The sequence below is a fragment of the Ochotona princeps genome, chromosome 2 (genome assembly GCF_030435755.1).
Source record: "Ochotona princeps isolate mOchPri1 chromosome 2, mOchPri1.hap1, whole genome shotgun sequence".
NCBI lineage: Eukaryota > Metazoa > Chordata > Mammalia > Lagomorpha > Ochotonidae > Ochotona > Ochotona princeps.
Genome location: NC_080833.1, coordinates 2788379 through 2802908, shown reverse-complemented (window position 1 = coordinate 2802908; position 14530 = coordinate 2788379). Strand labels below are relative to the sequence as shown.

The following is a 14530-nucleotide window of genomic DNA, read 5'->3' as shown; positions in this document are numbered from 1 at the left end:
CCCTGCCTTGAGCTCTGATTGGCTGTGAGGCCTTTGACGACGAGGGTGACGCGAGGTGGGTCTTAGCCTGAGCGCGGGGCGCCCGGAGTGCGCGGGGCGCTCGGTGTGCGCAGGTCCTCTCGCGGCTGGCCGAGCCGGGGCGCGCCCCTCAGCCGGTGGCCGGCCCCGCGGGGCCCGCGGCTCCTCTGGTACGGGCGGTCGGGGCTCTGCGTGCGCGGCGAGGGGACTTCCTCCACAGCGCGGGCGCCGGCCGCTGGGCTGGCGGTGGCGGGCCCGTTTCCTTGGTAACGCGGTCCGCGAAGGCGGGAGGAACCATGTGTGCCGGTGGCGCGGGGGAGGTCGGTCGATGCCCTGCGCGTGGCGGCCGAGCGAGGCCGGGGCCTGGGGACCTGGGGGTGGGATGCTGCGCTGGGCGGGCCGTGTGCGGCTCCCGCAGCCCGAGGGGCACGGCTGCGGCTCAGCCCTGGGCCGTGCCCGCCTGCCTCGCCCCGCGGTCGGCCCCTCCGGGGCACTTGGTACGGTCCAGGCCGCCGTGGGTCCCTGTGCAGCGCCCCCAGCCGAGGCGGCGGCGGTAGCCTGGACTCTGCAGAGGCCCGTGGGCTCCGTGTCCCTAGGCCGCGTCCGTGCGCATCCTCTCCCGCTGTCCAGGCCTCTCCCGTTGCAGCCCCCCGGGTTGCCGGCGGGCCTGGGGCCGCTGTGGCCTTCACGTCCACCCTGCTCCCCACCAGCCAGCCCCCTCCTGTTGCCCAGCGAGGGAGCTGGGGGGGTGGGCTCTCCCCTGCCTGTGGTCCCTGGCCTGCTAATCTCTTCCCCTCCCGGCCTCTGCCTTGCTGTTCTTGGAGACTAGAGGGAGTTCCCAGTAGCTATCCCCCAAAGCTCAGGTGGTCGCGAGAAGGGGCTTCTCTTTCTTTGGGACCCTCCGATGGGTGGAGCTTCAGCCCCGGCCCATCTCTCCAGCTGTCCTGACTACTGCCTGTGGGGCTGGCTGGGGATCCGGCCCCGAGGCTGGGCACAGCTGCCCCCCATTGTCCTCTCCCTCAGTCAGCTCTGGGGTCCCCGTGGCGGGGACGGGGGTGCTCTGGCTGATTCAGCTTCCTGACTCAGCACGGGGCAGTGATGACTCATCTCTGGAAGCTGCTGGAGTAGCAGTGTGGGTTGTCAAGTACTTGGCTCGCGCCCTCTACATCCCCTCCCCCCAAAATATGTATCTATTTGAAAGGCAGAGTTACAGAGAGAGATGCTTCATCCACTGGTTTGTTCCCCCAGGGGCCACAACGGTTGGGGATGCGCCAGGCCAAAGCCAGAGCCAGGAACCTCCTCCCAGGCCACTTTGGTGGGTGCAGAGACCCAAGCACTTGGACCCTCCTCCGCTGCTTTCCCAGGCACATTAGCAGGGAGCTGGATCGGAAGTGGAGTGGCTGGGACTTGAACTGGCGCCCGAGTGGGGTGCCGACACTGCAGGCATAAAGCTTGATGTGCTTGGCTACACTACTGGCCCGGCCCTGCTTGGGTTTTCTTCCTGTTCACGGGTCCCCAGGGTCCGTCCACCGTTCTTGCAGGGTGTTGTTAAGCGACATTTGCTGAGGGCCCGGCCACGGCCTCATGGAGTCCCCAGTCTTGCAAGATCACAGGGAACTTGCTGCTGGGAGGAGGAGCCAGGGTCCGGTTGGGGAGCCACTCGGGGCAGGTATGGGCTGCTGTCCTCTGGGGAGGCAGCACAGGCTCCCTGCCAGATGTCACCTGTCCCTCTGATGGCCGATGGCCGTGTCCCACCGTCAGCTCCTGGCTTTAGGAGTCACTGTGGGTGGGTGGCAGGGCCTTTCAGAAGACAATTGCCCCCGTCGGTGCCCTGCTGGCGTGTGGGGTGCCGGTGGTTACAGCAGTGGCCTGTAAAGGGAGCCTGGCATCCGTGTGTTAGACACAATCTGTGTGTCTGCTCTGGTCAATTTCACAATGCACGCTGCTGGGACAGACAGGCTGGGAGAGTTACCTGGAGCAGCTGGCGTGTGAGTGTATGACTCTGGAGTTGTGCTGGTGAGCGGGATACCTGGGACGCAGGGGGAGGGAGGGGTTGTGCTGGTGAGCCGGGTACCAGGGACACAGGGGGAGGGAGTGTCCTTTTTAGAGAAGCTGGCCCAGCATGCAGAGCCAACAAGACCCACAACAGACACCGTGTGGACAGGGCCATGTGAGTCCGGGGTGGCCCCCTGGGACTCAGCTGCCACCCTCAGCCTAGGTGCCTTGGACAGCAGACAGCCTGGGTTGTAGTCGCCCAGGGCCAATTTCTGATGGCTGAACGTGGGTCACGTGCCTCTCTCTGCAGGCCCTGTCCAGGACTGGGTGGGCGTGGCAGCCCCCACTCAGGAGAGTTGGAGAGGGTCCTTCCCCAAAAACAAGGGTATTGAGCCGACCTGAGTAATCCACTGAGGGAGAAAAAAGAAAAAGCCAGCCCTGTATGCCTGCCCCATTTGCGGGAGCACAGGCTGGTGCTGGACCCAGGGCTGTGCCTGGCGGGCAGGCCGCACTGTGAGCAAAGGCTGACCCTGCGCCTGGGGTCCTGGGGTGTGTCTCAGGCCAGCCAGTGGCATCCTCTCTTCTCCATGCTGCCCATGAGCCAGGGGGATGTGGCTGCCAGAATAGCTCCTCCTAAGTGACTGGAAGAGAGAGCTTCCATCCGCTGGTTCCCTCCTCTCGTGCCCACAACAGCTGGAGCTGGGCCAGGTGGAAGCCAGCATGAGGAGTTCCCTTGGGGCTCCCCTGTGGGTGGCTGGGACTTTACCCGTCAGCATCGCTGAAGACCCTGGAGAAGTTCTGTGAGTTGTAGCTCCCTGTGTTTATGGCATTGCACAAGGAAAGTAAGGAATGTTAGGGGCCCGGTGGCATGGCCTAGCGGCTAAAGTCCTCGCCTTGAACGCCCCGGGATCCCATATGGGCGCCGGTTCTAATCCCGGCAGCTCCACTTCCCATCCAGCTCCCTGCTTGTGGCCTGGGAAAGCAGTTGAGGACGGCCCAATGCATTGGGACCCTGCACCCGTGTGGGAGACCCGGAAGAGGTTCCAGGTTCCCGGTTTCGGATCGGTGCGCACTGGCCCATTGCGGCTCAGTTGGGGAGTGAATCATCGGAAGGAAGATCTTCTTCTCTGTCTCTCCTCCTCTCTGTATATCTGGCTGTAATAAAATGAATAAGTCTTTAAAAAAAAAAGGAATGTTAGGACCAACCGTTTAAAGGGAGGCACGGTGAACCTGGTATGCATCCATGTAGGAAAAACTAAAGTGCAAGCCAGCCGTGCTTTTTGAAGACAGACTTGTTGACAAGAGGGCCATCTGCATGTCTGCTGATGCCTCTCCTGTCTGGCCTGGGGGAGCATGGCTGCCCATGTCTGTCTGCTTGCGTGTCCCGGTGGAGCTCGGCTGCCCGTATCTGCTCATGTGACCCAGTGGAGCACGGCTGCCCATGTCTGTCTGCTCGCGTGGCTGGTGGAGCACGGCTGCCCGTGTCCGTCTGCTGGCGTGGTGCGGTGGAGCACGGCTGCCCGTGTCCGTCTGCTGGCGTGGTGCGGTGGAGCAAGGCTGCCCATGTCCGTCTGCTCACGTGGCCCAGTGGAGCACGGCTGCCTGTGTCTGTCTGCTTGCGTGGCCCAGTGGAGCACGGCTGCCCGTGTTTGTCTGCTGGCGTGGTGCGGTGGAACAAGGCTGCCCATGTCCGTCTGCTCACGTGGCCTGCTGGAGCACGGCCCTCTGTGTCTGTCTGCACGCATGTTTGCCTGTGGGTTTGATTTCAGAACAGCTGGGGGCCTCTTGGGCTGCCGTGGGCGTTACTTGGAGCTGTGCCTAAGTGCCGCACAGCGACTTCTCTCCTTTTGAGGGCATCCACTTATTTGAAAGAAGAAGAGACATACAGATCTTCCATCTGCTGGTTCACTCCCCAAAAGGCTGCAAGTGCCAGGTCAGGGGCAGGCTGAAGCCACAAGCGGGAACTCCCTCTGCTCTCCCGTGTGGGTACAGGGGCCCAAGCCTTGGGCCATCTTTTGCTGCCTTCCCTGGCACCTCAGTAGGAAGCTGGTTTGGAGGCGGAACAGCTGGGAGTTGAACCGGCACCAGGCAATGGAAAACCAGTACGTTGTAACTAGACGTTAGTGCAAGCTGTGGGCTCCTGACTCCCCTAGCAATTTCTTTTTTTTTTTTTTTTTTTTTTTTTTTTTGCAATTTTTTTTTTATTGTTAATTATTTTGCATTATGTGACAGTTTCATAGGCTCTGGGTATCCCCCCCTCCCTCCCCCTCCCCTCCCCCCGGTGGATTCCTCCACCTTGGATTTTTGCCAGAGTGGTCTCCTACTGTGTCAGTAAACTCGAGCCCTGGGCTGTTTGAGTTCTTGGGTCTGTCTTGCCCCCAGGTGCATCTTGGGCTCTTGCAGGATTTCTTGCCCCTAGGCCTTGTCATTTGCAATGTACCTGCTTGCTGAGCTTTGCAGAATTTCCAATATCGACACACACACGGCTAGGATTTCAGCATTTGCTATGTCACCGCCTGTCTCATCACAAAAGCCTTGAAGTTTGAAACTGTCAGCTTCCTGGTGGAGGAGACGAATGTTCTCAATTCTGCTTGCTGCTGCCAGCGCCGTTTTTATAGTGGTTTTCCTTAAAGTGACAAGTGCACTTCGTCCTGTTCTGAGAAAGCTTCTGCCGGGTACCGCAGCCTGGTGGGCTCATCCTTCAGGCACCAAGGGCTTCCCTTGCTGACCGCTGCCCAGTGTGTGTGTGGTCTCGCTTCGGCACCTGGACTGTGTGGTCGAAGGTCGAGATGGAATGCCGTGGTTTTCAGTGCGGCACCAAGGACAGCAGTGATGTTGCCGTGCTGGCTCTGGGTGGTGGCATACACGGTGACAGTCTGCCTTGGGCCGTGCTGTGGCTGCAGCAGCCCAGCGGTCAGCATGCCGAGACCAAGCCATCGGCTGGGCAGGGGGACCTGGTTCTGACCTGCTGGGACCTCTAGCTGCTGGGTTGTGGATGCCCCAGCAGCTGGGGACCCCTTATGTGACATGTGAGGGACTACTCTCTTGGAGAACCAAGCCCCTTCGCTCTTTGCTTGCATTTGGTGGGCAGAATCCAACCTCAATGCCAAGCTCTCTCAACCCGGGGAGGCTTCAGATCTGCATCTGGCCGGCAGGAATCACATAACCCCCTGCTAATCCCTGGAATAGGCTAGGCCACAGGAAGCTGCCTGCACTCGCAGCCTCTCCCAAACTGGCTGTTTTTTTTTTTTTTTTTTTTTAAGTCTAAAGGGGGCTTCTCCCAGGGTGGCCCTGGCAGCTTCAGGCTGAGGAGCCCTGTGCTGTCAGAGCTGCAGGCTTCATGGTCTCAGACTGTCACCTCCACTATGCCCCACCCTAGGGCTGGGCGTCAGCTGCCACTCATCCCCAGGGCTTGCTGACCTCCTGCAGGGCTCCACCTGCGTGCCAGCTCTGCCTGCAGTCGGCAAGGGTAGACACAGGCGAGGTGGGCACATTGACCCTGGGTGGCAGCATGGTGCCCACCAGCAATGGTGCTGGCCTACCTGGGAGTTCCTTTGGGATTTGTCAGGCTCTGGGCGTGTGCTGTAGCCCTCACCGTTTTTCCTCTTTGGTGTGTCAAGGTGCAGGCCATCCTGGAGATCCTGGGCACCCTCAGACACCGCTGGCATGAAGGATTGGCACAAGATCTTTGCCCACAATGCTCTCGTGCCTCCGCACCCGCAGAGAGTGCGCCAGCCTGCCAGGGAGTCGACGGCGTTTCAGTGTGTCCTGAAGCAGCTCGACGGGCCGCTCGTCAGACAGGTAATGTCTGCTCCGTGTTGTCCCTCCCCCAGCGGGCTGAGGCTCCCAGCAAGCACGTGGGGTTTTGCTGCTTTACTCAGGTCGTAATCACAGCACCCATCACTTGCCCGAGCGGCCCATTGGCACAGAGCAGGCCGCCCGCAGCGGCTCGGTCAGCACTTCCCGTGCTGGGTAAGGCTTTCCCTCGGTCCACAGCGGAGCAGTCAGGAGGCCAGGTGAGGTCGTTTTGTGTGTGGCTCAGCGAGGCCCGCCTTCAACCTGGCCAAGCCCTGGGCATCCTGGCAGCCATGTCCGTGGCTTGTGAGAGCCCTTGCTTGGATGGTGTTCCATGGCCAGTTGTCCTCTCGGGGCCTGAGCCAAAGATTGTCTTACAGAATTTGCAATGTTTAGTCATATGTCTTAAGTTTAACATGGGGTCTGACATTGTGGCACAGTGGGCTAAGTGATGCCTGCAATGCTGACATCCCATTTGAGTGCTGGTTCAAGACCTGGCTGCTCCACTTCTAGTCCAGCTTCCTGCTGATGCGCCTGGGATGGCATGGAGATGTCCCTGCTGTCTGTGGCAGAGTCAGATGGGGTTCCTGGCTCCTGGCTTCAGCCTGGCCCAGCTCTGTCTGCCGTGGCCATTTGGGGAGTGAAGCAGTGGAAGGAAGATTTTTTTTTCTCTGTGTCACTCAGGTTTCAAATACATACAATAAATGTTTAGCAACAGACAGCGGAGGGGTCCCAGGAATCATTAGTGAAAGAAGGCCGCCAAGACTGTCTTCCGTAGGCCCTCAGGGGTGCGTTATCCCTCCAAAGGAGTGTGGTTGCATGGAGGAGGTGTTGCCTGGCATGTGCCAATGTTGTGGGAAGCAAGTGTTTGGCACTGACACTTGGCACCATGGAGCCCCTCTTAGCAGGGGGCAGGAGCTCGCCTGGAATGGGGGTTCCCAGGCTCCTGCTGAGGGCTGTCCTTGTGAGTTGGCCTTTCAGAGGGCAGCATTTGGGCCTGCTGTCCTAACTCTGGGCTTCAAGGCCTCCAGGCCCGCCAGGCAGCACCAGGTGTATTTGTAGCGTTGTTGGAGACTGGGCATGCGACTTTGTAGACCACAGCGATGTCTTGCCAAGTTCACACGGAACGTTGGCCAGGACGGAGTGCGTGCTGGGCCACAAGCATGTGTCAGGAAATGTTCGAGTGTGGGAATGCTGCAGAATGCTGCTCTGTTCCCGGCGGCTGTGCACGGAACAGGAGGTGAACAGTCCCAGACCTGGAACCTCCCTGAATGGAGTGAGCTGACCGTGGGGCAGAGAGGGACTCGAAGGGAAACCAGAAAATAGTCGCATGTGGACCTAAGACCTTGCCGGAGTTTGTGGAGCAAGAGAGCTGGCTGTCCCAGTGTGCGGGGAGAGGGCGCCCCAAGAGAGCTGGCTGTTCCAGCATGCGGGGAGAGGGGCGCCCCAAGAGAGCTGGCTGTCCCAGGGTGCGGGGAGAGGGCGCCTCAAGCTGCCTGTGTCCTGTGTATGTTAGAGAAGACAGAGGTTGTAGCATCACTGCTGTTTCCGCAGAAACATGGTCAGACACCAAGTAAGTGCAGAGAGGTGGCGGTGAGGAGCAGAGGTCTCTGGTGGGAGGGGGGAGCAGATGATGGGAGAGCCTGCCAGCTGCAGGGCGAGTCTTTGAAACTTAATAAAATGGCTAGACTTCTAGTGGTACTGATCCAAAACAAAAGGAGTGGGAAGAAAGCGCAGGGTGCCAACATTAGGAATGCAAGAAAAGGTGGCATCATTGAAGGGAGAAATGAATGTTCTCAGAATTACCCATGTGAGAGGCAGAGAGAACACCTGTCCACTGGTTTATTCCACAGATGCCCACTGGACCACAGCAGGGCCAGCTGAAGCTGAGGGCTGGTTAAAGTGCTTCCCGGGAGGAGGTCGGCGGGCGGCTGGAGTGAGGGGCTGGCGCACTGGACCTGGTGCCTCAGGGATGCCCTCACCGCCAGGCCTGATGCCCTCCGGTGACTGGAATTCCAGACAAGGTCCTCCAGGAGGCCGGGGGAGAACTCACCCCGGCTGATTCCCGTGGGACAGCAGCTCTGATGTTCAGATCAGCCTGGGACATGCAAGACGCAGGTAGATCGACACTGCTGGCCCCAGGTGTGGGGCCCTCGCTTGCCGTGCTGGACTCCAAGGGTCCACGGGCCAGGGCCTTGCGTGCTGCCGTGGAGGCTGGGCCATGGGCAAGGGACGGTCATTGCAGAAATGCAAAGTTGGTTCTGCAACACAGATGGCATTTAAAAATGATGAAGATGGAGATGGATGCATAGTTACAGAGAGAGTGATCTCTTCCATCCGCTGGTTGGGGCTGAGCCAGGGCAAAGCCAGGACTCAGGAGCTTCTTCTGTTCTGCTTGGGTGCAGGGGCCCCAGGCCTTGGACCCTCTTCTGAGGTGCATTAGCGGAGAGATGGATGTAGAGTGGTGCAGCCTGGACTCTAGCCTGTGTCTTCTGGGTGGGTCTCACACCTGTGTCGGTTCTAGGGGCCCCCACTGGCCGGAGGGGGCAGGTGCTTTGACCGGGGAATCCCGCTGAGAGCCATGGAGAGTTCCAGAAGGAAGCTGGCTGCTGATCCCTGACCCCTGGGCTGGGTGCTGCCTGGTCAGGCGGCGGCCTGGGGCCGTGACGGAGCCGTTCCCTGCTGTGTCCTAGGGGCTGCTGGAGGTGCTGTCCGAGGTTGAGTGCCATCTGCGAGTGTCTCTCTTTGACGTCACCTACCGACACTTCTTCGGGAGGACATGGAAGACCACAGTGCAGCCGACCAAGCAGCTCTCGCGGCAGCCTCCCAGGGTCATCTTCAATGAGGTGAGGCCTGGTGACGGTGGGAGTGCGGGCTCCCTGGGGGCTGGTCCAGCAGGTGAGGTCACGCTGGGACTCTTGGTTTCTGGGAGGGAGGAAGGGGGACCCTGGAGCTGCAGAGTTCAAGTTAGGGTGTGGCTGCCTGTGTCTCTCTACCATGGGGAAAAACCAGAGTCAGTGAAGTGACATGCCCAGGTCGAAGGTGATGCCAGAACTGTGCCTCCAGACTGCACAGGTGGCACTGGCCCCAGCTGAGTGGCCTGTCGCTGCCCAGGATGCTGTGCGTGGCCCATCTGGCAGTCCCTGTGTTCCTTCACACGGCTGCACTGGTGGCGCAAGGTCGTGCATTGCCCTGCCGTGAGGGGGATGGCGGTGCTCACCTAATAGGTTACGGCCAGTGGGTGGCCTCCAGCGTGGGTAACAGAGGACTGCCAAGTTGTGAAAAGTGCTTAGAAGGGAATCTACAGGCGGACAGGTCAGCCTGCCTGGGCACAGTGCAGAAAGGCCAGTCTGCATGGCTGAGCCTCACAGGACAAGATGAGGGTGCTTCTGGCAGGGCAGGGGAGCTGGCCTCTCATGTGGGAGTGTGGGGAGCCAGGGCCTGGTGTGCTGGTGCAGGGGCTGGGCCCTGGTGAGGGTGGGTGGGGAGCCAGGGCCTGGTGAGGGTGGGTGGGCTGGGCCCTGGTGAGGGTGGGTGGGGAGCCAGGGCCTGGTGTGCTGGTGCAGGGCTGGGCCCTGGTGAGGGTGGGTGGGGAGCCAGGACCTGGTGTGCTGGTGCAGGGCTGGGCCCTGGTGAGGGTGGGTGGGGAGCCAGGGCCTGGTGTGCTGGTACAGGGGCTGGGCCCTGGTGAGGATGGGTGGGGAGCCAGGGCTGCTGTGGTTTCACTCCTAGAGGCAGTCTCATCCTGGCAATCTCTCCCGGAACCTAGCTGCTGCTTTACCTGTGCACTTGGCTGGGGAGGGGCAGGGGGACCACATGAAGCAGGAGGGACGGGGGGACCATGTGTGAGTGGGAGGGGCTGGGGGACCATGTGTGAGTGGGAGGAGCTGGGGACACCATGCGTGAGTGGGAGGGGCAGGGGGACCATGTGTGAGCGAGAGTGGCTGGGGCACCATGTGTGAGTGGGAGGGGTGGGCACCTTATATGACACTCAGGCCTGTGGGGACAGGGCGCCTGCTGAGGTTGCTCCCCGAGAGGGTCATGGCTACACTGGTTTAACTTTTCTGGGGTTGTGACAAGGAGCACAGCTCGGCGCCCCCACTGTCCTCGGCGCCCCTTTTCTGCAGGAGTTTGTTCTGGCCACTGTTGGCCCGTGCCTCAGCTGGCTGTGAGCATGTCTCCCAACCTAGCGGGTGCCTGTGTGTATCAGCACTGTTGTCCCAAGTTCACGACCTCACGTGGCGGTGGAGCAAGACGCTGCATGAGGCAGGACGGTGACATGCACCCTGTGCTGCGAGCTAGAAATGTGTGTGACAGCACTGTTGCCAGCCAGCTTGTTCAGGTGGGGTTTTTTTTAATTAATGTACTTGAAAGAAACAGAGGGAGACAGATCTACCATCCACTGGTTTACTCCCCACATGGCCACAATGGTTAGAGCTGGACCAGTCCCAGCCCGGGAGCTGGGAGCGTCTTTGGATCTCCCATGTGGGTGCAGGGGCCAAAGCACTTGGTCCACCACCCGCTGCTTTCCCAGGCCAGTAGCAAGGAGCTGCAAGTGGAGTAGCCAGGGCTGAAACTGGCCCCCTGTGGGATGCGGATGCCACAGGCGGTGCGCCTACTCACTGCACTACAGCACCGCCCCGTAGCTTAGCTCTCAGACGGCGCTCTGGCCAGTGCGCCCTGGAGGAGTTCACGCCATGTGGGGCGTGTGGCGCAGCAATCCTCCCGCCGTCCTCTGGGCGTTGTCATGCTGCTCTGAGGGGCTTGTCTTGGATTTCTGCTGACCTGGTCTGACGCAGCCTCCCTTGTTCTTGGGGTGACCTTCCGGGGCTAGCTGGTTGGACTCTTGTGCGTAGAAGGGGAGGCCGAGGCAGCCAGTGGAGGGCTGAGTGGAGGCTGGTGTGGCGAGTGCTGGTGAGTGCAGTGTTTGTGCTATTCCTGCTCTGGGCTGGCCTTGGGCTCCGAAGCACTTTAGGTCATTGTTTCCTGGTCAGGTGTGTGGAGAGGAAGTTGGTGCCCTGATTATGAGGTGGTGAGTGGTGGGTGGGCCGTGAGGAGCGTGGGGTGCACAGCTGTGTTCTGAGCCCGTCCCAGTGCCCCTCTGACTTGGGGCTTGAGTTTTCGAAGTGGGGCAGCAGCAGCGCGGGAAGGCCTCGCTGTCCCTGGTCCCTCGCCTCCCCTCAGCTCAGCTTTCCTCTGAGAGCACTTTGCCCCCTCCTTAGGGCATCTGCCTGCCTTCCCTGGTAAGCATGACCCGGGTGGCCGTGGGCCCTGCATTGGAAGGAATGGGCCCTCTGCCTCCTCTGGTCCTCGGGCTGTCTGAGCAGCTCATGTCATGGCGCCAGAGTCAGTGCACAGGACTCGTTGCATTCCTGTGGCCGAGGGTGGGAAGCCGCACCCCTCTTCCACCACCCTAGGAGCCACGCTACTGCCTTCTGTGGGTGTTCAGATCCAGGCGCTATTCTGTGGTGGGGACACCTGGGCCGCTCCTCCCTTCCTGTCCCGAGCCTGATGGGGCAGAGGGCAGGGGTGAGAGAGAGGATGGGGCGCACGGTGCTTGAAGTTTCTGCAAGAAGCTGCACCTTCCCGAGCTGGAGTCCCCAGGGCGGAGACGCAGCAGGGCCCGTGCAGGCGGCAAAGTGCCATGGTGCCCTTCCGCAGCTGCTGTGCCCGCAGTGAGCAGCAGGGGCCAGTGGCGCTCCAGGAGCGAGCTGCCGTCTGCCGGCCGCTCAGCAGCGGGCCTCCTCGGGCTCCTAGGCTTGAAGGAGAGAGGAGGGGGTTTTGTAGACATGCAGGTGACTACAGACAGCTCTTCTTGGCACTGTGTGTGTGCTCGGAGGCCCACTTCTGTGTCTGCACACGTGTGTGGCAGGGTTGTGGGGGTCCCCCTGGTTGGCAGGCCCTGGCACGACAGTGTGGTTGAGTGACCGCTGTGGAAACAGAGGGGGAGGAGGTACCCCTTGTTTTCTCTAGAGGTGATTCTGAAGTTTGGGGAAGATCTTCTGGTTTCCTGCACACCTCTGGCCTAGGTGGGTGATCACATTTGCAGTGGCAGGGAACTGTGCCCAGGCCCCCTGGCTGTCTGGCGTAGTGGCCCTGTGCGCCTGGCTTTGCCAAGCTGTGTGTGTGGTCCACAGCCTAGGGGAATGGGCTCTTTTCTTGACCCACAGACACACCCATTCCTCCCAGAGCCTGCTCTGGGTGCCCCTGGTTGTCTGTCTGGGAGTACGTCTGTGCATCCGTGTGTGGGGTCTGTGTGGTGTGGGGGGCCCAGTCGAGCAGCCCCCAGACCTCGCTCAGCTCTGAGTTCAGAATCTGCGTGCTCCTCTGAGACTTGCCCTGTGGAGACGAATCGCCCTTCACTTCCCCTGAGATTGTCAATAACTCATGCTTGCATTGGAAAACGTCTCCTGAAAAATGCTCCTGGAGGCCACAGGACCGTGCAGTTCCACACTGCCTTTTGCAGGGTGGCCATAACTCTTCTTTTGGTCCACTCCTGAACTGGCCCTGGCATAGCTTGTTTCCCCGCTTTGTTCCTTTAACGAGGGTGCTGGGCTGGCATCCTGGGCTGCTCCCTACACAACTGAGCCTGGAGCGGGGTTTGGGGGGGCCTCTCCGCCCCGGGCACCAGAGCGCAGGTGTCACTGCAGCGGCCAGTCCATCACAGGGTAATTGGGTAGCATCCCGGGCCGTGGCAAATGATGAGAAAGCGACTCCTGGACAGCTCAAATCCGTCAGAGTAAGGAGAGGCGCGTAATTGCCCCTACAGAAGCAGCCTGTGTCAGGGAACATCAGTGTAATCCGAATGAAATTCCTGCAAGTCCTTGCACGCGGCCAGGAGCATCAGCCTGTCTCTGGAGGTGCTTAACCCTCTCGCTGCAGGGCCAGCTGCCCCCATGTGTTCTCTGTGTGGCTGGCAGGGGAGGCCACGGCCCCCAGGGTGTAACCTGCTGTACACACAGGGGCTCATTTGCTGTGAGTGACTTCCCGTAGCAGGTCTTGGCCACCTTTCTGTCTGCAGAGAGTCCCCTTCTTCGGGGGAGGTGCTTTCCTCAGCCCACTCCTGGGGGTCTGAACCCCATGGGGAGGGATGCTGGGTGGCCAGATGACCTCGCTCCGTGACACTGCCAGGGCTGGGAGCTGCCCACTGTTGGAGACGGCTTGCAGATGTCCCCGGCAGCATCCGCGGGGTGGCTCCCGCTCGGGGCTCTGGGCTTGGAATGCCCGGGGAGGCCCGGCCTCGGTCCCAGGTCCTGGCTGGATGTGGCTGGTGTCGCCAACTCCCGGGGGGGTTCAGCCCTGTGACCCTAAGCTCATTCATCTGTATGTGAGGATGGCAACAGCGTGGCCCCCTGGGGCCCCTCGGCCATCAGGTCGTGAGCTTGTCCCCTCCAGGTACCCAGTGAGCACCTGCTGTGCGCCAGGCCCCATGCTGGAGCTGGACGTCCAGGGCATCTGAGCAGTGGGGGACCACGTTCCTTCACAGAGGTGGCTGGGCCTACTGTTGGCCCTGTCACTGTGGGTGACAGGTGGGAACCACGCCCCGGGCATCTGAGCTTGAGCAGTGGGGGACCACGTTCCTTCACAGAGGTGGCTGGGCCCACTGTCGGCCCTGTCACTGTGGGTGACAGGTGGGAACCACGTCCCGGGCAGAATGGTGCCTGTGTTTTTGAAGGTGAAGGCGTTAAGACAGGTACATATAAATGATTTATTAACCTGTTCAGCCTGTCGGGGAGGAAGTTTGTCCAATGCAGACCGAGTGAGAGGTGATGGGTGGGTGGGGAGTGAAGGGAGCCTGCGACCGTTGTCTCTGGGCCCTCCTGCAGGCGACTCGAAAGACTGACTTGACCTGTTCATCTGGCCATGCCCATTGGTGCCCAGTGTCCTGCTCCGCAAGTGCCACTGTCACGACGCTCAGCCCGTGTGCCAGCCAGGAAGGCCACCCATGGGCCCGAGGCCCCAGTGACTTTTGCAGATGGCTGGAGCCGTGCTCTGGGGCCTGGTTTTGCCCAGTGTGGCTGTGTGGGTGGCTGGAGCCGTGCTCTGGGGTCTGGTTTTGCCCAGTGTGGCTGTGTGGGTGGCTGGAGCCGTGCACTGGGGCCTGGTTTTGCCCAGTGTGACTGTGCGGGTGGCTGGAGCCGTGCACTGGGGCCTGGTTTTGCCCAGTGTGACTGTGCGGGTGGCTGGAGCCGTGCACTGGGGCCTGGTTTTGCCCAGTGTGACTGTGCGGGTGGCTGGAGCCGTGCACTGGGGCCTGGTTTTGCCCAGTGTGACTGTGCGGGTGGCTGGAGCTGTGCACTGGGGCCTGGCTTCCTGTCCCAGGAAACGTTCTGTTCTCATGGGGTCTGGAGCTTTAGTCCTGATGTATCCTGCACCAGAGTGGGTGCAGCTTGGACCCCACCACCTGTTTCCTGGGTCCTTACACGTTTTGTGAGGTGCTGTCCCTGCACCAGAGGGCCAGCAGACAACTTCTGGCAAAGAGCACGTGTCTCTATCGGTGGTCGTCCTGACACAGCTTGCCGGGCTGGACCCTGCTGGTCCACTTCACTCTGCATGGCCTGGGCTTCAGGCCGGAACTCTGTGCGACTGGGAGGTTTTGTTTCGTGTCTGGTAAGCAGAAGAGAGAGGTAGTATCCCTCGCAGAGCAGTTGGTTGCACACCTTTGCCAGAACTGCTTCAAGGTGACCAGTAAGTATCAGAGAGCCAAGGGTGAGAGCGAGCG

The 14530-nt window shown here is 60.8% G+C and overlaps 1 protein-coding gene across 2 annotated transcripts in view; it reads left to right on the top strand.

Annotated features, from left to right (window-relative positions):
• The first annotated feature begins 92 nt into the window (after positions 1 to 92).
• The window catches only part of NPHP4 (nephrocystin 4), an 84622-nt gene continuing 70184 nt past the window's right edge, over positions 93 to 14530 (top strand). The window contains exons 1-3 of one of the 2 annotated variants that reach the window (XM_058674482.1): positions 93 to 188; positions 5634 to 5814; positions 8502 to 8654. In XM_058674482.1, the coding sequence (XP_058530465.1) occupies positions 5680 to 5814; positions 8502 to 8654 (288 nt within the window). In that variant the 5' untranslated portion in view covers positions 93 to 188; positions 5634 to 5679. Of the gene's footprint in view, positions 285 to 5633; positions 5815 to 8501; positions 8655 to 14530 lie in introns of both variants that reach the window. The other variant, XM_058674474.1, reaches the window with a different exon arrangement.